The following is a 23,887-nucleotide window of genomic DNA, read 5'->3' on the forward strand; positions in this document are numbered from 1 at the left end:
ATGTTGGAGAAAAGGAAAAGCAGGAAATGTACAGTGACACACTAACACAATGTTAAAAATGAGGAAACTGGAGCGGGTTTCACATGTGCGAGCGAGACCTAGAGCAAAAGACATCCTCACGTGGCTGCAACAGAGCTCAGTTTAGCAGGTCAACAGACCAATTAGAGCGCAGCATTCTGACTCACTCCGTCACCATGGAAATGTGCAGAAACAAACAGAGCAGAAGCAACATGCAGCGGAGCCACAGACTTTATCCACTCTTCATCGTAATCACATCAGTTTGATCCGGGATCAGAGGTACAAACACTGACTCACATGTTCTGCGAGCTGCAAATGATTCATTTGCATTTGGTTACATAATATTAGTTATTATAATATACATGTTAGGAACTCATTTGCATGACATCACAGGTCTGTTTTGTTTGGATGTTCTAGCTTGTGGCTTAATCCTCACACACACAAGCACACTTGCAGACAATTACTATACACACTCCCAACCTGAAACTCTCACAGCCCTGAGAAAAATGCACTGCTATTCCAACAGGCGTGTCTGTGTGTCATGTGATTCAACAGTTTTAGGGTGGATTCAAATGTTGTACTCAAAAACAACCCTTCTTGTGGTATTCCCCAAAAACTGACTACTGCCTAATATTAAACAAACATTATGAGACATTACCCAGTGATAAACATTTTAAGCAGTAGTATGCTTGTATGTTATTATCTAGGTCACATGACCTCATTAGGTGCATGTTATCATCATCATTATTTCAGACGGCTGTTTTGCAATTTTAATCCAGTTTGTGTAAAAACATCTAAACCATCTAATCCAAATCAAATTAGCCAAAACAAAGAATTAAAAGATAACTGCTTTGTTTACTGCACTAAATATGGAACATTGAGTGCAGAACTGCAGTAGTATTTTAGCGGTGCTATGTTATCATACTACCCTTACTATTTCTGCAGTACTTTAATTTTGAGTATGACAATGAATCAGATGTAGTATCAGATGTGACTTTTAACATCTCCTTCTTGATTCTGAACATGTTTATATAGAGTTTACACGATTTAAAAAATGTGTTTTTATTTATAAGATAACCCTGATAACTTAATGACACCCACTGAATTAAACACAGTGGTAGTCATGTGACAACAATAAATCATACTAATGTTTGAAACATGTGGAATACTGCCTATGGTTCTGCTCAGTTTTTTGCATATTGTAAATGCAAAGTTTTGAATATGTAAAATTGAATGCTTTTAAAAAGAGAAGTCTCTTAAGCCCACCAAGCCTGCTTTTATTTACTGGAAATATTATTACAGTTTAAAAGAACTGTTTTCGTACTGTATTCCTGTGATGACAAAGTCCAAAGATTTTGAACAGTACGATTTTTAATGTCAAAACATTTTTAAGATTTTTAATTTCAAAAACAGTAAAATTCTGAAATATTTTTACTATTTAAACTGTTTTCTATTTGAATATATTTTAAAATGCAATTTATTCCTGTGATTTCAAAGCTGAATTTTTAGCATCATTTCTCCAGTCACAAATCTTCAGAAATCATTCTAATATTCTAATATACATTTGCTGCTCAAGAAACATTTATTATTATTATTATTATTATTATTATTATTATTATTATTATTATGTTGAAAACAGCTGAGTGGAATTTTTTCAGGTTTCTTTGATGGTTAGAAAGTTCAGAAGAGCAGCATTTATCTGAAATAAAAATCTTTATCATCACTTTTGATCAATTTAAAGCATCCCTGCAAAATAAAAGTATTAATTTCTATATTTATTCCCCCTAAAATACATACATCACATAACAGAATGATTTCTGTTATACTGATTTATATATATATATATATATATATATATATATAAATCAGCATAACAAAATGAATTCTGAAGGATCATGTGACACTGAAAACTGGAATAACTGTAATGATGCTGAAAATTCATTTGAAATTTGATCACAGGAATAAATTACATTTTAAAGTATATTCAAATACAAAGATTTTTTTCATTTAAACAGTAAAGATATTTCACAATAGTACAGCGTTTGCTGTATTTTGGATCAAATAAATGCAGGCTTGGTGAGCAGAAGAGAATTCTTTAAAAAAAACATTAAAAATCTTACAGTTCAGAAACTTTTGACTGCTTGTGTATATTTGGCAGGATTAGAATTATAGTATGCATAGCTACACTCTCTAACTAAGTGTGAGGTGTGTGCAAGTTATAGACACCTGGCTTATCATCTCTGCTGTAGTGTGTACAGGTGTGCTAAGCAGGAGAGGGTGTGTGTGTTCATGTGGGTTACAGGAAATGGAGCTAAATCTGGAAGATAAAATGCCTGAAGTGTATTAACCGGAAAAGCTGTGGTCACATGAACACACACACACGCACGCATGCAGAATTGAACCATGCTTGCCTTATCTGCAGATGGACTCTACCAGTTTTTCATGGCACGGCACTCATCAGGTACAGGCTGGTTTTCCTACATACACACATTGTGCACAGGGGTTTTCCAGTCAAAAAAATGAGACATACACTCATGAGCAATACATCTTGAGTTGGTTACACATAAGACATTACGTGCAAAACTATGTGCGTCGTCACAGCTGTATGAGAGAGGAGCACTTCTGTCTCTCAAACGCAGACTGTTGTAAGGGCACTTAGGAAACGGCTTTCTTTAGTTAGCCCTAAACCTAAGGAATTCAGGGTTAAGGAACCGAATTCCTCCCTAAGTGCTGAGGGGAAGTGCAGAGGGTCATTGCAGTGCTTCTGGGGAACAGTGAAGGAAAGTGCTGATAGCTGTCAAGCTAACTGCACATTATATCCCGATGGGAGTGTCTGTCTTTCCTCACAGCTACCATTACAGTACATTAACACAATAACACACAACAACACAGACTGACACAAAACATGAATCTGAGAAGACCACCTGAGGTATGTTTTTATATCAGATATCCGTGTGACATGAAATAAATCCAGCGAATATTTCTTATGACGATGAAATACAATCACTATTTCACTTCCAAACTTCAGAGGTGTGTGCTGACATTCGTATCACATTTCAGTCTGATTTCATCTGTACAAAAATACACACTCTGACGTTTAGATGTGATCTGTGCTATTGTTTAGCATTGTGTGTGTGTGTGTTCTGGGGCTTTGCAGCAGCTTGTTGAGAGCAGGAGAAACATTCCTAAACGACTGATAATTGTATAATTCCTGTGGGTTCCTCCTCCAGCTCCACCTCTCCTTCCATCATTGTCTTCTTTCTCTCATCCTGTTTTTCCTCAGCCCTTCTTCCATTAGAATGCTGATGTTTGGGTTTTAATGGAGCTGTTTTAGTCTCAACACAAACTGTCTGGAACCATCTCACTGTATTATCTTTAAACAATCCATAACTGTCTCTCTGTATCATCTTAATAAAATCCACAACTGTCTTACTGTATCATTTTTATAAAATCCAGAGCCATTTTACTATAGCATTTCAACGAAGGTCGGAACTGTCTCACTGTATCTTCGTTATAGTGTCTTATTGCAACATCTTCAAACAAATCTAAAACTCCAAATATAAAACAACTTTTGGATTCTTCACTATGTTTTTTAAACTATCCACACACACACACTAATTAGGAGTGTCTCATGCTTAATTAATCCCGCAGGTTACAGGTCTGATTACATAATGATAATGTTAAATCAGCCAGTTTCATCACAAGTTTTAGATCTCACTGACTGACTGATCTTAGAACTGTCTGACTGTATCATCTTCAAACAAACAATCTACAACTGTCTCACTGGGTCATCTTCATAGAATCAAGAAAGTCTCTCACTATATCATCTTCATAAAACAAGAACTGTCTCACTGTCTCAAGAACTGTCTAACTCTCATCTTCAAACAATCTAGAACTGTCTCACTGTATCATCTTCATAAAATCAAGAACCGTCTCACTGTATCTTCTTAAAACAAACAATCTAGAACCATCTCACTGTATCATCTTCAAACAATCTACAACTTTCTCACTGGGTCATCTTCATAAAATCCAAGAACCGTCTCACTGCATCATCTTTAAAGCATCACGAAAACATCTCACTATATCATCTAAATAAATTCAATAACTGTCTCACTGTGTCATCGTAAATCCAAGAACTGTTTCACTGTATCATCTTTATAAAATCAAGAACCATATCACTGTATCATCTTCAAACAAACAATATAGAACTTTCACAATGCATCATCTTCAAACAATCTAGAACTTTCTCACTGTATCATCTTCATAAAACAAGAACTGTCTCACTGTATCATCTCCAAACAATCTACAACCCCAATACCAGAAAAGTTGGGACATTTTGTAAAATGCCATAAAATCAAGAACATGTTATCGGTTTATTCTCTCTAACTTTTATTTAATTAAAAAAAAAAAAAAAAAAAAAAAAAAAAAAATCACATTTCCTAATAGAAAAAAAATCACAAAGAATTTCTTTCACCAACTACCACACATAATATTGTGAATAGATTCAGGGAATCCAGTGAAATGTCTATCTGTGTAGGGCTAGGCAAGACACCTCAGGTAAATGTGCATGACCTTTGATCTCTCAGGTGGCACTGCATAAGAAACTGTCATGCTGTGGTGTTAAATATAACCACGTGGGCTCAGGAGTACTTTGGAAAACTGCTGTCACTAAACACATTCTGCAGCTGCATCAATAAAGGCAACTTGAATTTCTGTTACTCTAGCAGAAAGCTATACATCAGTTCTGTGCAGTGATGCCATGGGCTTCCCTGGGCCAGAGCTCATCTCAGATAGTCAAAAAGATGATGGAAATGTGAGCTGTGGCCAGATGTGTCCATGTTTCAGCTTGTTTCTGTTAGAAATCTGGACGCTGAGTTCTTAGTATCAAAGACCAAAGCTAACATCCAGACTGTCATCAGCGACAGATGCAAAAGCAATCTCATGGTATGAGGGTGCAACACAACAAACGGCACTGGTGACTGGAATATGTACGAAGGTACCATTGAAAGGGAGACATGTATTGGAATTGTACAAACACATGCCATCGAGATAACGCCTTTCATAGGAAGTCCTTAGCTATTAGATCAAGACCAAGTTAGTGCCAAGTCTCATTCTGCATGTGCTACAACAGTGTGGTGGTTATTTGGTTATATTTACAAAATAAAATTCAAAGTTGGCCACTGAAAACATTGAAAAATTTTTCTTTGTACTTTCGTCAATTAAATAAAGGTTAAAGAGAATGAACAGATAACATATTCCTGATTTTATGGCATTTCACAAAACATTCCAACTTTTCTGTAATTGGGGTTGTAGAACATCATCTTCAAGAACAAGAACAAAATCAAGAACTGTATTTACTTACAAAAATGAATTTAGTTGCAGTACACTTAAACCCATCTTTCATACACTAGTGGGTTCAAGTGTACTACAAGTGGTAACTAAATACATTTTTAACATGAGATAGCAGAGATAGCATGTTAAAAAATTTTTAGTTCTTATTCATGGCATCCCAATAGCACATTTGAGTACACTTAGATGTTCTTAAGATTATCGTAAATACTAATTTTTAGTATACATAGCACAAAATTAATGTGAAAATAGAGCACCTTAAGTACATTATGAAAGTGCACTTGTTTCTCAAAAAAAAAAGGAAATCAAGAACTGACTTATTGTATCATCCTCTAACAATCCAAAATCAACTTGTCTTCAAACAAATCATCACTCAAAAACTGTGCCATGCTGATAAAATCCAAAACAATTTCAGTTTCATTATGTTTTACTAAACTATCCACATACACTGATTAGGAGTGCCTCACGCTCAATTAGTCCTGCAGGTATCAGGGCTGATTATATAATGATTAAGTGTCAGATGAGCCTGTTTCATCAAGAGTTTTACATTGGAACTACTCATGATCTGTACTAATATAATCTACCACAAACACACACATCAATGTGATAAAATCTCACAGCTGTTGATGAGGCTATCACAATGATCAATCAGCTGCGGGTAGCAGCACACTGGCTCAGGATCTGTTGTGCCAGCTAAAGGTTCACTGAGGGTTACTTAACAACCCATGATGTCCCCGAGCAAAACCAGACAATTGTCAGCCACTTCACCTCACATCAGCTGCCAAAGAAAACCAGTTTTAATTTTCCCTGAATAAAGCAACATTTGCTAGCGTGGGAAAATGATCATCAACACTGCCTCGAAGAGACTGCTCTCTCTCTCTGTTTTGAATTAAAGGTGCAGTAAGTGATTTCAACTGTTTTGCTGAATTCAACCACAAGCCTTCAAAACAAGACAGACAGGGTTTCTGATGAAGCACTGACTTTTATTAGACCTGTGCGAATTCTCAGGACATGTACTGATTGTTGATTGGCTTTTGACATGTGGGCGGGGTTACGGCAGACTAAATGATTGGAGAAGTCCTGCATATGCCACCAGAGCATGCTGTCGTTTTCAAAAGATCGTCAAGTTATGACATTTTGATTCAAAATTACAAGGTTAGAACATAAAAAAATGGCACACATACTTGGATCCTAAGCCAACCTGGAGTAAAAACCACAAGACTTTTGATATCTTGAGGTCTTTAATGGGCCTGCCAAGCAAACATAAATATTCTTGTCACAGTGACGTTTAGGTTAAAGTAGCATTGGCAGCCATCCTCAAACATTTCATAAACTCCTCATCATCATGACAACTAGCTCTGACCTTACCACGTGGCTGTTGTGCATCTGATACACATCAAAACAGTGTGAGTGATAGATTCAGATTATGCACAACCAAATCAGCCATGAATAAAACTAAAGGGACGCTCTATTAAGTCAGTCAGTAACTTTATTTCCTACAGTTGCTTAGTGGAAAACACACACACACACACACACACCTCCTGGTTCTGCACACACTTGCGCAACTGATCTGGAATCTCTACTGAAACAAGCCCCAGCATGGCAGACTGACGGGTACAGCGACACACCCAAAAATCAACAATGCCTACAATCACCTTTCTTTCTCTCTCACTCTCCCTCAAGTCACCCATGATCAACAGCATACTAGTTGAGAGCATTAGAGCAGGAGTCCCTCTGGCTCACTCCACCTCCTCCAAACCCCTGCAGGTCTCCTATCTGTTTCAGGTTAATGTACAAACCTGCTCTTTGAGATACATATGTGTAAAGGAAACACACACACACTGCTACATAACTTTTTCCCTAGAATTTAATGATTTATAGAAATTCTGTGGGTGAATGACAGATAAGAATGTCTAAGATGATACAAGAATGTAAAAATCAATTTTTACACACACACAACCATGATTTTTAATGTTTTTTGAAGGAGTTCCAAAGTACAGCAAAAACAGTAAAATCTTGAAATATTTTTACTATTCAAAATAGCTGCTTTATATTTGAATATATTTTAAAATGTAATTTATTCCTGTGATCAAAGCTAAATTTTCAGCATCATTACTCCAGTCTTTAAAAATTTCGGTTTCAGATAAATGCTGTTCTTCTGAACTTTCTATTCTTTAAAGAAAACTGAAAAAAAAATTCTACTCAGATGTTTTCAACATAAGAATAATAATAATAAATGTTTTTGAGCAGCAAATCAGAATATTAGAATGATTTCTAAAGGATGATGTGACTGGAGTAATGATGCTAAAAAAATCAGTTTGAAATCACAGGAATAAATTACATTTTAAAAGATATTCAAATAGAAAACAGTTATTTTAAATAGTAAAAATATTTTAAAAACTTTTTACTGTTTTTACTGTACTTTGGATTTTAAGATGAGAAGCAAAAATGTGTCACGTATATGCAGGAGCTGAATGTTTGTATTTATGTTTGTTTCATGTTATATTCCTGTTATAATTGCATTTTTAATAAAATATGTTATTTGACAATTCCAAAAAAGTGTTACAAGTGATAATATATTTTACCTTACAACCTGAGCATAGTTTTCATAGGATTACTTAATTTAACCTTAGCTAATCTTTGCCTTTTTTTCATTAAAAAAATTCTATATATATAACAAAAATGTATATACACCACACCTTGCTGACATACAGCCATGAGGGTCTACCGTGGTAATCTCTGTGGAATAATTTCCTGTTTATGTCACATGGCAACAAAATGGCGCCTTGCACACTGGTTGCACCATAGAAATGCATGTATGTATCTATGCATATCTAAGGGTTGCACCACACTGACACTGATTTGGAAAAAAACAGAAACCAAAAATGTATATATTATAATATATATATATTAGATATCATACCTAACTACTTATGGCAATATTTAAGAATATTATAATGTACCAGCATTTTAATGTAACGTAAGATTTTAATAAGAAGTTAAAGAACTCTTAAGTTAAGAACTCTTATTTACCATCTCCCATATATTACAATAACATTTTAATTCAGAAAGTATATTGTCTTGTCTGAGTGAACTGAATTTGTTTTTTTTTTTTTTCTTTTTTTTAAACTAGATCCTAAGAAAAACGGTTTAGAATTATAAAAACATGAGTTAGTAAATGAAAACTTGGAAACAACTGAAAGAGAGACCAAGACACAAAAACACACTAACGTTACTGAAAGTAAAACCTATTGAGACCAAAATATCAGGGAGCACACGTTTTAATGATTAAACCCAAAGAGCAAAGAGTTTGCTAGCTAAGAGTTTTAGACACTTTAGTTTTCACTTTGTATTATACTAATTACACAAGTTTTAATGTCATGCTGGCAGACTGGGCAGGGCTGTTACCTGTAACTTCTGGATCCCTCAGTTTCCTTGTTCGGCGCTGTAAAATCCTTTACATCGGACGGTCCATGGGAATCTGGTCTGGAAAGTTCAGGTAAGGCATTTCCACGGTATTCCGGTTTTCTTAGTAAACTCTTTTACCTTAGAGAGCAACCAGTCTTGAGCAGTCCTTGCAGACTGTGCTCTCATCTGGCTTGAGAGACTCCTCTCTGCCTAATCCTCAAGAGGCTCCAGGTGAGAATTAAAAGGGAGTTTCCACACGCTGTCAGGTCCTCGTCCGCTCAGTGGCGCCACCCCGCGACCACAAAATAAACGCACACGCTCTCACATCCCGTTACGTAACACACTGATTAAAGGGCGTGAATGTTATATATGTCATTAATGACTTACAGGATGTATTGCTATGAAGATGCTTAATCATCCAGGACATAGTTTTATGAATTAAATAACATTTTAATTCAATTAAAATCATTAAATAATTATTGGAAATATGTTTTAATTAAATAACTAAAATACTAGCAAGCATTAAAATACATAATATACATAAAATAAATTCAATATATAAGTAAATATCTATTACATTTACACAGGTCCAATCTCCTGTTTTTAAATGTCTGTGTATGAAGTAAATACAGATTTAGTCTAGGATTTCATCTTAGTTTTATCTGTCAATCAGACATTGTATTACACAGCGTGGTACATCAAAGAACATGTCGTCATTCCCACCACAATCACATTCTTGATTATGGCATGTATAAACACAATCCCAGCATGAAGAACATTTTGGTCTTGTGCGAACTGCTGTGAGTCAAGTTTCCTGGCTTGTGAAACGTGCTTCTTTGTGTGAGACATTTTGGGGAATGTAAGGTTTGAATTTTATCTCTTTGATTCTTGAATCATTACTTCACTGGCATAAAGTTGGCTTGACGGTGGACCTTAGATAATCGCAAATTTTTGAACCGTCTCTAAAGTTACGTAGGACATTGATATAGAGGGTTTGTACTTACATCACGATTTGGTGAGTTAACCGGATGGGCGGCCATATTGGCGATACTCCTATGTAAACAACAGCTTAATGGTTAATGTACTACTGAATATGTTGTTCTGCTAATTCATGATATCTAAACATGGGGAAAAATGTGTTTAAGCTGCTGAATCATATAGAGGACTTAGTAAACAGGAAAGGGCACAATATTTTGACAAACTAAAAGTAATAGGTGGTAAAGATATGTACAAGCAGTATTAATTTAGATAATATTAGCATAATATTTCACCCACCTGACTGGAAATGAGAAGAACAAACATGAATGTTGTCAAGATTCTTGCCCTGGAAATCCTGATTCATTTTGGCCACAAACACCTTTTGGTTCCCAAGACAGTTTTTTACACTCTTCTCCTTGATTTGTTATAACTTTTGGCAGTCTGTTGTACTCTAAATGTTTTTCCTGGTCCAACCGATTAGTACAGCCCAAAACATGACAATAATTGATCACTTTCAGCAGCAATAATCAGGAAAATATGCAAGTTTCCATTGGTTCAGTGGCAGTTTACTTTCAGTGCCGCCAATATGGCCGACTGATGATGTGTTGTGAAAACACTATACACGTTTCGAACTTCAATAGCATTTGAAGAGAATGACTTACAGTCACACAATCAAAATTGTTAAATTAAACACAATTAAAGTGTTAAATTAGGTGTTGACTGTAAGTCATTCACCTCAAATGCTATTGAGCTTTAAATTTTGATATATTTTATCTTTGAGCCCATTCAGTAGTGAAATAAATAGCATATTTATATGTGATTTGATAGTTTATTTTATTAAATACTAAAAATCTAAAATATGTACATTAGTAGGCACTTACATGGACACTTCAAAGTTGCTTGTGTGACTAAGTCATTCTCCTCAAATGCTACTGAAGTTTTCTTTACCACAGAAGTAAGCTTACTTCCTGGCAAGACAATATAATATGGCAAGACAAGCTGTTTTGTACAGTTGTCAGGAAAGGGCACAATATTTTGACAAACTAAAAGTAATAGGTGGTAAAGATATGTACAAGCAGTATTAATTTAGATAATATTAGCATAATATTTCACCCACCTGACTGGAAATGAGAAGAACAAACATAAATGTTGTCAAGATTCTTGCCCTGGAAATCCTGATTCAGTTTGGCCAACTACAAACACCTTTTGGTTCCAAAGACAGTTTTTTACACTCTTCTCCTTGATTTGTTATAACTTTTGGCAGTCTAATTGTACTCCAAATGTTTTTCCTGGTCCGACCGATTAGTAGAGCCCAAAACATGAACCTAATTAATAATTTTCAGCAGCAATAATCATCAAAATATGCAAGTTTCCTTCGGTTCAGTGGCAGTTTACATTCAGTGCCGCCAATATGGCCGACTGGTTTCGAACTTCAATAGCATTTGAAGAGAATGACTTACAGTCACACAATCAAAATTGTTAAATTAAACACACAATTAAAGTGTTAAATTAGGTGTTGACTGTAAGTCATTCACCTCAAATGCTATTGAGCTTTAAATTTTGATATATTTTGTCTTTGAGCCCATTCAGTAGTGAAATAAATAGCATATTTATATGTGATTTGATTGTTTATTTTATTAAATACTAAAAATCTAAAATATGTACGTTAGTTGGCACCTACATGGACACTTCAAAGTTGCTTGTGTGACTGTAAGTCATTCTCCTCAAATGCTATTGAAGTTTTCTTTACCACAGAAGTAAGCCTACTTCCTGGCAAGACAATATAATATGGCAAGACAAAAAAAATTGCAATACCAAGCAGCAAAACTGTTTTGTACTGTTAAAAATAGCTACAAATTTACAAATGGCTTCACCCACTCTTACGTTAAGAAAAAGGTCGATACCAATGTTTTATGTAACTTTAAAGATGGTCCCTGAATTTGCAAATATCGAACCTTCAGTGTCAAGCCAACTTTATGCTAGTCTTTACCTTACTTGTTTTGAAAAAGCAGAACCAGCTGCTACTTTCATTTCTCATATTTCTGTTGCATTGTGGAAAACTTGCTAGTTGCTACTATTTGTTACATAAACTCATCATTGAAAACCCATATAGATTCGGACAAAGAAAATCTGTAGATCACATAGATTTGATAGAAGACCTCAAGAACATCTTATCTTGTTTGTCCAGGATTTGCTAAAATGGACCTCAAGACCATTGAGAACTGCTTCACACCTGTGTAACACACCTTCATCTGAACTATGTTTCACATTTTCTCTCTTGTCAGATAAGGTGTATAGGTTACAGGTAAATATGTTTTTACAATTACATATATATCATTCTTATGTAATATTTACCAGGTGAAGAACAAAGAAAAATCACACAATGAGTGTACTAGATGTTATGTAAAAAACTTGCGGCCTTTCAGTCTAATATGTTGGTTTGTTTTCAGATAACATAAAGGGCGTGCATAAGAACTGCTGAGATGTTATTTACTTTACCAGTAAATGTTACTGAGACTTGTCATGAGACTTCAGTCTAAACAGATCAAAGCTCTACAGCAAAAAGACGAAAATGAGAAACAGGAGAGAAAGGCATTTGAGTTGAATTGGACAAAACGGCTGCAGAAACTTTCCCTGATATTGCAAAATCAGCCCTAAAAAAAAAACCAGTAGAGTTTAGTAGTAAACTTTTTGTAAAATAATAAATAAATAAATAAACATTTAAATGAAATATTCATTTATTTAAAATAAAATTATTTTAAAATACTCGATCAAAAGTTTTCGATTCCTGTCTTGAGGTCTTTTGCAGTTCCTGCTCCCCTCTCTTCATCCAGCGCTTTCCTGTCTGCTCTCAATCTGACCTGTCAAATAAAGCTGAAAAAGGCCCAAAAATATGACTTATTGCAAATGTTTCCCACAATCAGTGATGCTTATTTTTATTTTATTTTTTTTTTATTTTTATTATTATTTTTTTAATATCATACAGCTCACTAGTTGTAAGGAACATTTGCAAATAAATGCATATAGCCTATATTAAACATAAAATGTTTCATTTACTTTAAGTATTATTTATTTCAAATATTTTTATTGTTATTTAAAAAGATTATTTTAAATAGAAAAAATTAAAATAAATATAAAACATTTTATGAATTATATATATTTATTTGCAAATGGTACTAATGAGTTTAGTTTTTATGCTATATACAAATTTATGTAATAATAATAATAATAATTTTTTAATTAATCTTACATGTGACCTTGACCACAAAACCAATCATAAGGGTCATAACTAAGCTTTCCATTAATGTATGGTTTGTTAGGATATGATATATGACATGATATGATGACAAAAAAAAAAAAATCAAAATATTGGAGAAAAAAAAAATTGCCTTTAAAGTTGTCCAAATAAAGTTCTTAGCAGTTCTTAGGAACATGATTTTTGTTAAGATCCAAATTATTTTTGGCATAAAAGGAAAAAAAATTAAATATTCAATAATTTTAAATCATACAATGTTTTTTTTTTTTTTTTTTTTTGGCAATTGCTACAAATATACTTCTTATGACTGGTTTTGTGGTGCAGGGTCACAGCAACACAAATAAGCTATATGGTATAAGAATCAATGCAATCAAAATGTCAATCTAGTAACATCTTCTTAGTTTCAACAGAATTAAGCTATAACTTGGACTGAAACAAAATGGAAAAAACACATTGAACAAATTCACTCAATTCAGGATTTTTTATTGCTTTTATAATCAATCTTTCACTTATCATTGACTGTAGCTCAGTGTATTGTTTTCACAGAGTGTTTTAACTCATGTTGTCAGTGCAAATTCACTTGTTCTACAGAGCTCAAACTCCAGCAAACACTCCTCAAACATTACACCTCCCTTTAGTTCAGTGGTTTCAGGCCTCAAATTACTCTAAACGGAGGGCACCTGACATAATAGCACAGCCTGACACATCAACTATTACACTAAATACACCTGCTCATTAACTGCTCAACCTGCAACTGTTTTCGAGCAGCGATCTCAGTTATTTAAGACACTTCTTGTTAAGTATGACCACAGGCTTCAGATAGTTAGGTTAGTTTGCACTTTAGTTTGGTAGGTATACATTTAGTCAGTAACCAAAGAGGACCTCCCTTGATTTTACTACTGGAGAGAAATTGGGTATTGTCATGGCTCAGTCAACAAGCAGACAGAAAGGAAAAGAAAAGAAAATCTTAGTGAAGCATGTAGCTAAATGTATCTAATTAGTGTTCGTTTTACATTGTTTCAATGCGTCTATTCTGCATCCAGTAAGATTGGACTTTATTCGCTGATTGGAAATTTAAAAACTTTGGTTTCCAAACTCTTAAAAAGAGTTTTAAATTATGGTGACACTAACTGAAGTGCAAAAACTTCCATTGTGTCATTCTAAAGATGTACTGTCAAAAAAAAAATCTGTTCGTTTCACTGAGGATGCATCTGAAGGAAAAAAAAAAAAAAAAAAAATAAAATAAAATAAAATAAAACTCAATACACAGACACATAAAATATAAAAAGTTAACAGCCCAAAGTGTCTGTCAGGGGTCACTGGGCGGCATCTTAAAGCACATTTCTTCCTTTAAAACAAAAAACATCAGTAAAACATCACATTAAAATTTCAAAGTGCAAATCCTCATTAAAAGAAATGTTGTCAAACAGATCAAAAGTTGTGTTTGAAGACAGATTTTCCCCACAGTCTGATTATTTTGTGCAAAGTGTAGTCCACCTAAAATCCTCAGTGGTTCACAAGTTCATGTTTCTATTCTCTGAAGTAACACACGTCGTCCATGGCTGCAGTGATTCTGTAAGAATGAACAGATATGAGACTTAAGTAACAGATAAAATGAGCTTTCCACATTCTGCAACATAACTCACTATTGAAGACAGGGGGCACTATTTATTATGGAATCACACTTTACAGCTTTTACAATTCATTGTTTACAAAGTTCAGACATCTAGAGAAAAGGCATAGGTGGTGTGACCAAAACAAAAAAACAAAAAAACAAAAAAACTCTTTACCTCTGGGCATGGTATCCTCCCTGACACAGGTTTACTAAAGCATACAGGTGTCTCAGAGCATATTCATACTGCAACAAAAGAGAAAAGATGTCACATACACAGTACAGCACTACTAATCATGCTGATGAAAGAAGACAAGGAAGCCTGTTTAGGCGGACTGTTCGTACCTCCTGCTGGTGCCAGTTGAAGCAGTGTTTCTTGTAGTGATTGATGGTAGTTTTGTAGCATTCATACTCTGTGAGCTCTTCACGTCCATTCAGATAATCTTGCGCTTCCTCTTTGTCCTGCACCACATGCTCCACGATCTTACGCATTGTGTTGCCAAGCAGTTCCCGCACCTACACAAACAAAAACAAACAAACAAACAAACAAACAAACAAACAAACAAACATAAAATCAATTTTAATATAATCTGTCACTGACTGAAATCTGTCACATCACTTGCAGTATACACTACCGGTCAAAAGATTTTGAACAGCAAGATTTATAATGTTTTTTATTCTCTTCTGCTCACCAAGCCTGCATTTATTTGATCCAAAGTACAGCAAAAACAGTAAAATTTTGAAAACTTTTTACCATTTAAAATAACTGTTTGCTATTTGAATGCATTTTTAAATGTAATTTATTCCTGTGATTCTAAAGCTGAATTTTTAGCATAATTACTCCAGTCACATGATCCTTCAGAAATCATTCTAATATTCTGATTTGCTGCTCAAAAAATATTTATTATTACGTTGAAAACAGTGGAGTAGAATTTTTTCAGGTTTCTTTGAGGAATAGAAATAATTCGAACTTTATCTGAAATAGAATCTTTTGTAACATTATAAATATCTTTTTCCATAACTTTTGATCAATTTGAAGTATCCTTCCTCAATAAAAGTATTAGTTTCTATAATTAAAAAAACTATTATTTATCCCAGTTTTATTATAAAAATTAAGCTTTGATCACAGGAATTGAAATAGAAAAAATATTTTAAAATGTTACTGTTTTTGCATCAAATAAATGCAGGCTTGGTGAGACTTGTAAGACTTAATTTTAAAAATAAATAAATAAATAAATAAAAAACTTTTGACTTTTGACATGTAGCATACACTAGCATTTAAAAGTCTGGGGTGAGTAATACTTAAGTTTTTGAAAGAAGCATATTATTTTTACCAAGGCTGTGTTTATTTGATTAAAAATACAGTAAAACCAGCTTTTTGGTTCTTTAAATATTTATTCCTGCGATCAAAGCTACATTTTCAGCAGCATTACTTCAGTCTTCAGTGTCACATGATCCTTCAGAAATCATTCTAATATGCTGATCTGGTGCTCAAGAAACATTTCCTATGATTATCAATGTTGAAAACAGTTGTGCTAACTAATATTTTTTGTTAAAAAAAATAAATAAATAAATAAAAAAGATATTTTTTTCCCATGATTCCTTGATTAATAGAAAGTTCGAAAGATCATCACTTATTTTAAATACAAATCTTTTGTGACATTATAAATGTTATAAAAAAACAAAACAAAACAAAAACGTAAAAAACATCATATAAAAAACACCTTACGGACACCCACATTATTGAACGACAATGTTAATTAACTATTAAAACTCATAAATGATAAAATAAATAAATAATAATCTGTTTAAATTGATAAAAAGCAGTGTTTCAAACCTGCAGATGTTCATGGATTTCTTTCATGTAACCAACAACTTCATTAACGTCATTGGACCTCTGGAGTTTTCTCTTCATGATTGCCAGAGGCACATCAGGGCTGCTCATGAGATCATGTTCAGTAATCGTAGGATAGGACACAGGCTCGGGTGCCTTATCAAGACCTTTTGAATTACCCTGGAACGCAATCACCTTCATGTGGGACAGCGTCTAAAACAAAACACAACACAAGTTACATTTGGCAAGTACAGACACGCAGACAGTACACAGAACAGCATTTATGCTTTTGTCAAACACTTCCTTGTCAATAGAGTAAACATGACTATAAACGGAAACTTTCCAAACTAGCCAAGAATAAGAAAAACATGCTGTCAAACGATTAAATCTCATACAAAATAAAAGTTTGAGTTTGCCTAATATATTTGTCTGTACTGTGTGTAATTATTATGTATATATAAATACACACAAATTAATGTATATATTTAAGAGAAATATGTTATGTACAAAATATTTTCATTTTTATATAATATAAATTCTATGAAAATTATAATAAATACATGTAAATATTTCTTAAATATATACATGAATGTGTTTGTATTTGCATTATATACATAATAATTACACACACATATATATTAGACAAACTCAAACTTCATGACAGGGTATGTTGAAAAACTCCCATCTCATGTTTTCCCTCAACTTTGAAATCATCCTATATCGCTGTTTTACCTTTTTTGTTAAGGGTGTTTGATCTTTTTTGCATGTTCACTTTGCAAAGACTGGGTCGCTACTTCTACAGCGATGTAGGATGATTTTGAAATGATTTTTGAAGTTGAGTGAGAAAATACGATCTGAGTTTTTTGACATACCCTAACTGCCTTGAGCCAGAATACACAGAGTTCAACGAGAGAAAGGCAAGACGAGCGTTTGAGATTAAAAAGTATAAAAATGTAAAAAACTTATTTTGTATGTGATTAATCGTGATTAATCGTTTGACAGCCCTAGGGTCTATGCAGGGTCAGAAAGCTATGGGAATTTATCCAAATATCTTAATTTGTGTTCTGAACTAAGGTCTTACAGATTTGGAAACGACATGAAGGCGAGTAATTAATGACAGAATTTTCATTTTTGGGTTAACTATCCCTTTACTATTTTTAGGATGCTGCTCACAGCTGCAACAATTTAAGAACCAGACAGATGAAAATTGATTATTTAATCATTTTGTGTGTGTTTTCAATGTGTAATGCGCATGTTCATTTTTGAATATTTACTGAATATCTTTCAGATCTTAGACAGTGTTTGTTAGAGTATTACCTTGTTTCCATACTGCATCACATGGCTGGTGTTGGTTTTGGTCTTTACGATCTTGAACTGTTTGGCCAAAGTCTCTTTGCTCAGATCCTCCTAAAGAAACAAACACATAACATCTTTTCAAACACATTCCCATTATATGGCATGCATGATTTTTTTCTGTACATCTGTATGATCAGCTCATGCTGAATAAATGCTCTTCTCTTCTATTTTTTATAAATCTGGATCTAAACAAAGTCTAGATGTGTGTACTAACCGCGTCAGAGTCTTCCATCCAGTTGACGCTGTACAAGTCTCCCAGGTAGGTGTCTCTGGCCTCATCGTAGTAACAGGCATATGAGGACTCATCAGGGTTGGCAGCGGTGGTAGCATAGACTGAGACACAAAGCGAGAGTAGACCCTGATTAAATGTATGGTATTATTTACACACAGCAGTGTGTGTGATGACATCAAAGAAACACTCACCATCAATGTCAACCGGCAGAGGCTTCATCATAGAGCCAGATTCACAGGCCTCAACATAAAACACCATCTATGTGTGCGAGAAAGGATTTATTAAAAAAAAAAAAAAAAAAAAAAAAAAAAAAAAAAACTGAAATGATTGTATCTTATTAATATTGATGAGCAAACACATAATGTAACAGTCACCTTCTTGTATTTCTTGTTTTCATGCATGTATTTGATGGTTTTCATCAGGTCATCTACAAGCAGCTAAAAACAGAACAGCAGAAGCATGTTTTACTCTAGAGATTCTCTAGACTTTCTGAAGATAAAAGCCATCTGTGTGACACTTACAACATTCCCATTAATTTATAAACATGTCATGCACAAGGAAGTGAAGCAATAACTCCCCCACCCGATGATCACGCACAATTACTGGAACAGTTGCTGGTACAGCAAGTTGTTACTGCAACTCAAAGCTAAAAGTTAAATGTGTTACTCATTATATGAGATCTTTCTATGTCAGCTGACCTTCTGCTGGACTATCTTTAGTGGGGGAGATCATTGGATTTTTTTTTTTTTTTTTCCAAATAAACTATTTACTTATTTATATATATACTATTTATGTTAATTATATAATTTGTAATAAAATTTGAAAAATATATCAAATAGAATCATTGAGAACGTTTACATGCACACGTAAGATGATAACTCACAAATATCAGATTATTAAAATAACCAGGTTTCCCCATTTACATGCACATCAGTAACCTGACAACGCAAGTAAGCTGCGTTTACGTGACTTTATTAAAGGAGGACTTCACTCCTAGAACAACAATTGACAAATAATTTACTCACCCCCATTGTCGTCCAAGATGTTTATATCTTTCTTTCTTCAGTCGTAAAGAAATTATGTTTTTTGAGGGAAACATTTCAGCATTTTTCTCCATATAATGGACTGATATGGTGAGTTTGATCTTCCAAAATGCAGTTTAAACGACCCCAAATGCGGTTGTAACCGATCCCAGCTGAGAAAGAAGGGTCTTATCTAGCGAAAGGATTGGTTATTTAAAAATAAATAAATAAATAAATAAATAAATAAAACAATTTATATACTTTAAGGCCAAAAGCTCGTCTTACTCTGCCTGGACTGTTTTTGTTCCGGTTCATGACAGTTAGGGTAGGTCTTCTTTGCATGTTCACTTTGCAAAAACTGTGTCGGTACTTCTACAGTGATGTAGGATGATTTTGAAATGATTTTTAAAGTTGAGGGAGAAAATACAACCTGAGTTTTTCGATATACCCTAACTGCCTTGAGCCAGAATACACAGAGGTCAGGGAGAGAAAGGCAAGAGGAGCGTTTGAGATTAAAAAGTATAAAAATGTAATTTTTTTTAATGAAAACAACCAATTGTTTCGCTAGGTAAGAACCTTCTTCCTTGGCTGGGATAATTTACAACTGCATTTGAGATCGTTTGAAGCTGCATTTAAACTGCATTTTGGAAGTTCAAACTCGGGGCACCATATCAGTCCATTATATGGAGAAAAATGCAGAAATGTTTTCCTCAAAAAACATAACTTCTTTACGACTGAAGAAAGAAAGACATGAACATCTTGGATGGCAAGGTGGTGAGTACATTATATGTGAATTTTTGTTTCGTAAGTGGACTTCTTTAATAAATCAGGTTATTTCCCTTTAGTGACGTCAAAATTTAATCATTTGTGTATCTGACTCTGAGTATTCCTTATGTTTGTCAGATGTAATGTTAAATAAAGCTTGCAACATGTCAGCGTGAAACTTACAGCTCATATTATCCTCTCATGCAGTTATAAATGTAGTGTTTTGACTAAAGCACTTTACTTTTGCTACATGAGATAGAACACTTTTATCATTTTCTATGTCATGAAAGTCTACATGTGCTTAAATCTGCACTAACAATGCATTCCTGTCACATATCACGGGCTTCAATAAGCAAAAAACTACCGGTGTCGAACGGTTTATGCCTACGCTGTTTATGACCTTAGTCTAATTAAAGAAAACGGGTTACCGCGTTTACATGACCACGTGCATTTTCGGCTTATTAAGCATAATCGGCTTAAGAAAGTACATGTAAATGCACATAGTGTGTATAAAAAGGATGTGAAAGGATCTGACTCAGATAAATGACCACAGGATGCAGAAAGTGCTTACATCATCATTAGGGAAGGCCAGCAGACCTGGAGCTCCATGATCGGTGAAATACACAAACACATGATCATTTGGACCACTGCCAGGAGACAGAACAATAAAAAAAAAAATAAAAAAAAATGCACTGAGAAAGGAAAGTATATCACAAGACCTGTTTTTCCACATCTGACTCAACATGTACAAACAGAAACAAAAGACACTGAGATTTCACAGGAACTGAAGATAGTAAATTTAGTAAGATGCTAAAATCCTCCAAAAGATAATTTACATTTTAATACCCCCCCTGCAAAAATAACAAAAACACGCTAATGACTTCTAACCCCCTCCTTTGCCACAGTTATGGTAACTTGCCTTTTCAGAACTTTTCCAGAGCCTCCCTTTACACTGGCAGCATCACCTTTCAACACCGCCAGGAAGTTCTGAGGAGTCACGTCCTATATAACAAACACACACAATGTTAACGAACAAATAGCTTTACCATTTCAAATCTCAGATTCAGAGGTGCATGTATTGACTCACGTCGCCGATGTAGTCCTTCAGCACTCCTTTGTAAACATCCGATCCATTGGGCCTGTTTATGATCACTCCTGGAGTAGGGTTACTGGACACACAAAAACACAGTCATATGAACCTCTGTACTGAAAAGGTTTATGGTTTTTAAGAGGCAAAACTGGCAAAATGATTCTTAAAAGCATAACAATTATAAAAAGCCTGCTTTATTTTCAGCTTATCAAACATAGGTTAAAATTTAACCCCCAAAGCATGTGACTAAGTCAACTATCAGATAAGACATCACTTTCTTTCATTGTCTAATTCAGCGGGAACACCTGACCTATATATGAATTCATAAAAAAGCCACTAAAGCAATAAATGTCACAGCTGTGCAGCTTCCAATAAAAATATAAAGATTAAAATGACCTCTTTTTCCCCCTCATGATTCTGAATGCCAAACACTCCAAATATAGACATTTTAGATTGTAGATAAATTAAAATTATATTATTATTATACTATTATATACACTACCAGTCAAGAGCTTTTGAACATTAAGATTTGTCATTTTTGACGTTTCTTCTGCTCACCAAGCCTGCATTCATTTGATCCAAAGTACAGCAAAAAAAACAGTAAAATTATGAAATATTTTTACTATTTAAAATAACTGCTTTCTTTTTGAATATATTTTAAAATGTAATTTATTCCTGTGATTTCAAAGCCGAATTTTTATCATCATTACTCCAGTCACACAATCCTTGAGAAATTATTCTAATATTATGATTTGCTGCCCAAAAAACATTTATTATTATTATTATTATGTTGAAAGCAGATGAGTAGAATTTTTTTCAGGTTTCTTTGATAAATACAGAGTTCAGACAAACAGCATTTATCTGAAATAGAAATCTTTTGCAACATTATAAATGTCTATATCATCACTTTTGATCAATTTAATGCATCCTTGCTAGTATTATTTTCTATAATTTCTGTTGTATTTTGGATCAAATAAATGCATTGGTTAGCAGAAGAGACTTCTTTAAAAAATTTATAAATAAAACATACTTATATTTTAAAGTGGAATGCAATGCGATTTGTGAGATTAACTCTAAAAAGAAGCACACACTCAATATACAATCTTGACACGAACATCTTAAATGCCTACCACTATCACGACCACGACAAAAAAAAACCTGACAGGTTACAATTCATGCATTTTTCCTGTTGGCACACAGAAGTCTTCTGGTGGTTAAATTAGATACTTGTGACTTCTGCAAACCAGCTGACTCAAAGTTTTGTTTCTGTGTACGTGTGTGTCCGTTAGTGCATGCGGTGAAGCTAAATAACATTTTATGTCTGCTTTTTCCCAAATCACCACTTTACCAAAACGATTTAGGGGAAGTGCTCATATTGGTGTTGGTGAGAAATTCTGAGGGAATGAGGGTAAAGTGCTTGTTCTTCTATAACTTTTGTGCATTTGAGCAAAGTAACTCCAGGTCATAAATCACTTCTTACTAGGCTTGATTTAATATCTCTTGGTTCACTAGTCCAAATCATGCTAAAAGAATATACACAAGATTAAACTGACATTTAAAAAAATTGATTAAAACAGGAGTAGGTACATAAGCTTTGAATATTGTTTTTTGTAACTGGAGAGCCTTGGAATCAAAAAAGTTGAGAACCACTACACTACACTAAAACAAATTTGTTTAAATAACACATAATACTCACTTAGGGCTCTGAGCAAGATCGTCATACATCATCACCACAATCTGCTCATCGGGAATCCCGTTCTTATGGACAATCTGGTACGCATGGCACACATCGGCCTGTACACACACACAAACAAAACAGAATAAATATCTAAACAGACTTCAGATATGACAACTGACTAACTGACCAGTTTGGAAAAACTCATGTACTTCTTCCACCTCAGGTCAGATCAGGTCCACTCTCACCTGGTGTCTGTAATTGTACCAGCCATTCGATCCGGCCACGATGACGACCCAGTGCTTCCCATTTTCCGGCTGCTCGGCAGGGAAACCACTCACCACCAGCCCCAGGCTCAGGGCAAGACCCAAAACTGCTACTGTCTGTGGGCTCATCTCCGCAATCTACCAGGAACAGAGATGCAAAATATTCAGAGGAAAATACAATGCATGCTATTAAAAGGAAAAAAAAATTGTGAACTTCCTTTAAAAGGCATTTGCATTTGTCATACCATGAAAGGTACTTAAATCGATGACTTTCGTTTTGCTAATAATATAATGTACATGATTTATAATATTATAATACGGGTATATTGTAAATACCCATTACACTTTCTTTTTCACTAAGCCTTTATAGTTATGCAAATAAAGCAGTGCTGACTATCATGTGTCAACACATGTCCTATATAAGTCTATTTACAGTAAGGCAGAGATAAAAATGAAGTGTGAAATTACAGAAGCCATTCGTCTGAGTTAATTTAGCAAAAGCTTCCCATTACTGTGAACATTTTATATTTACAAAAATTAACTGTAGTTAATGAATAGTTATTGTTACTACTATAAGTCTACTGTAAACACAATAAGATCTAATTTTGTCAAATGTCTCGTTTTAGATGATAATGCTAGCAAGTACATTTACTTCTGGTGATAAATGACCGTTTACTAACGTATATTTTTGTAAGTGGTCTCGCAATCATCCTGTAAACATCAGGACAAGGACATCAGATACTACAATAACATAGGCCATAGAGGTTTTAAACTGTACTCCTGTTAGCTTACGGTGGTATTTACCCTGAAGTTGAATAATTACACAAACCATGACCAAATAAAATGAATACAGCTATTATAAAACAAAAAAAAAATGTAGTTTTATGCTCTTACCCGTTCTACACGCGCTGCCCGAGCTGACTGTACAGGAGAGACGCGACGCTTTATTACAAACAGTGCTACGAGGGCGCATGCGTACGAGCCAATCAGAACAAACGGATTACATTCGCTATCCAATCAGATCAA

General features: G+C 34.2%; 3 protein-coding genes across 3 annotated transcripts in view; 1 reads left to right on the forward strand and 2 right to left on the reverse strand.

The window, feature by feature from the left end:
• The window catches only part of si:dkey-157l19.2 (uncharacterized protein KIAA1522), a 29,096-nt gene extending 20,078 nt beyond the window's left edge, over positions 1-9,018 (reverse strand). The window contains exon 1 of the mRNA XM_051126921.1: positions 8,776-9,018. The gene's annotated coding sequence lies outside the window, so the exon portion shown is untranslated. The remainder of the gene's footprint in view (positions 1-8,775) is intronic.
• The window catches only part of gmfb (glia maturation factor, beta), a 373,066-nt gene that overhangs the window by 19,994 nt on the left and 329,185 nt on the right, over positions 1-23,887 (forward strand). The gene's annotated exons all lie outside the window — the stretch shown is intronic.
• Positions 13,477-23,837, reverse strand: lgmn (legumain). The gene is made up of 14 exons (XM_051126940.1): positions 23,756-23,837; positions 22,844-22,999; positions 22,617-22,714; positions 20,918-20,999; positions 20,750-20,832; positions 20,402-20,477; positions 18,418-18,480; positions 18,235-18,301; positions 18,026-18,144; positions 17,773-17,862; positions 16,459-16,668; positions 14,967-15,137; positions 14,800-14,867; positions 13,477-14,582 (listed from the first exon to the last, which is right to left on the reverse strand). Exons 2-14 carry the CDS (start codon positions 22,988-22,990, stop codon positions 14,540-14,542), a joined length of 1,317 nt encoding a protein of 438 aa, XP_050982897.1. The 5' UTR covers positions 22,991-22,999; positions 23,756-23,837; the 3' UTR covers positions 13,477-14,539.

This window comes from Labeo rohita, chromosome 13 (assembly GCF_022985175.1).
Source record: "Labeo rohita strain BAU-BD-2019 chromosome 13, IGBB_LRoh.1.0, whole genome shotgun sequence".
Lineage (NCBI taxonomy): Eukaryota > Metazoa > Chordata > Actinopteri > Cypriniformes > Cyprinidae > Labeo > Labeo rohita.

Coding starts and splice junctions, on each gene's coding strand:
- lgmn (XM_051126940.1), bottom strand. CDS start 22,990: ATGAGCCCACAGACAGTAGCAGTTTTGGGTCTTGCCCTGAGCCTGGGG. Junction 18,302..18,417: donor AAAACAAGAAATACAAGAAG/GTGACTGTTACA, acceptor TCGCACACATAG/ATGGTGTTTTATGTTGAGGC. Junction 14,868..14,966: donor TCAACTGGCACCAGCAGGAG/GTACGAACAGTC, acceptor CTTTTGTTGCAG/TATGAATATGCTCTGAGACA.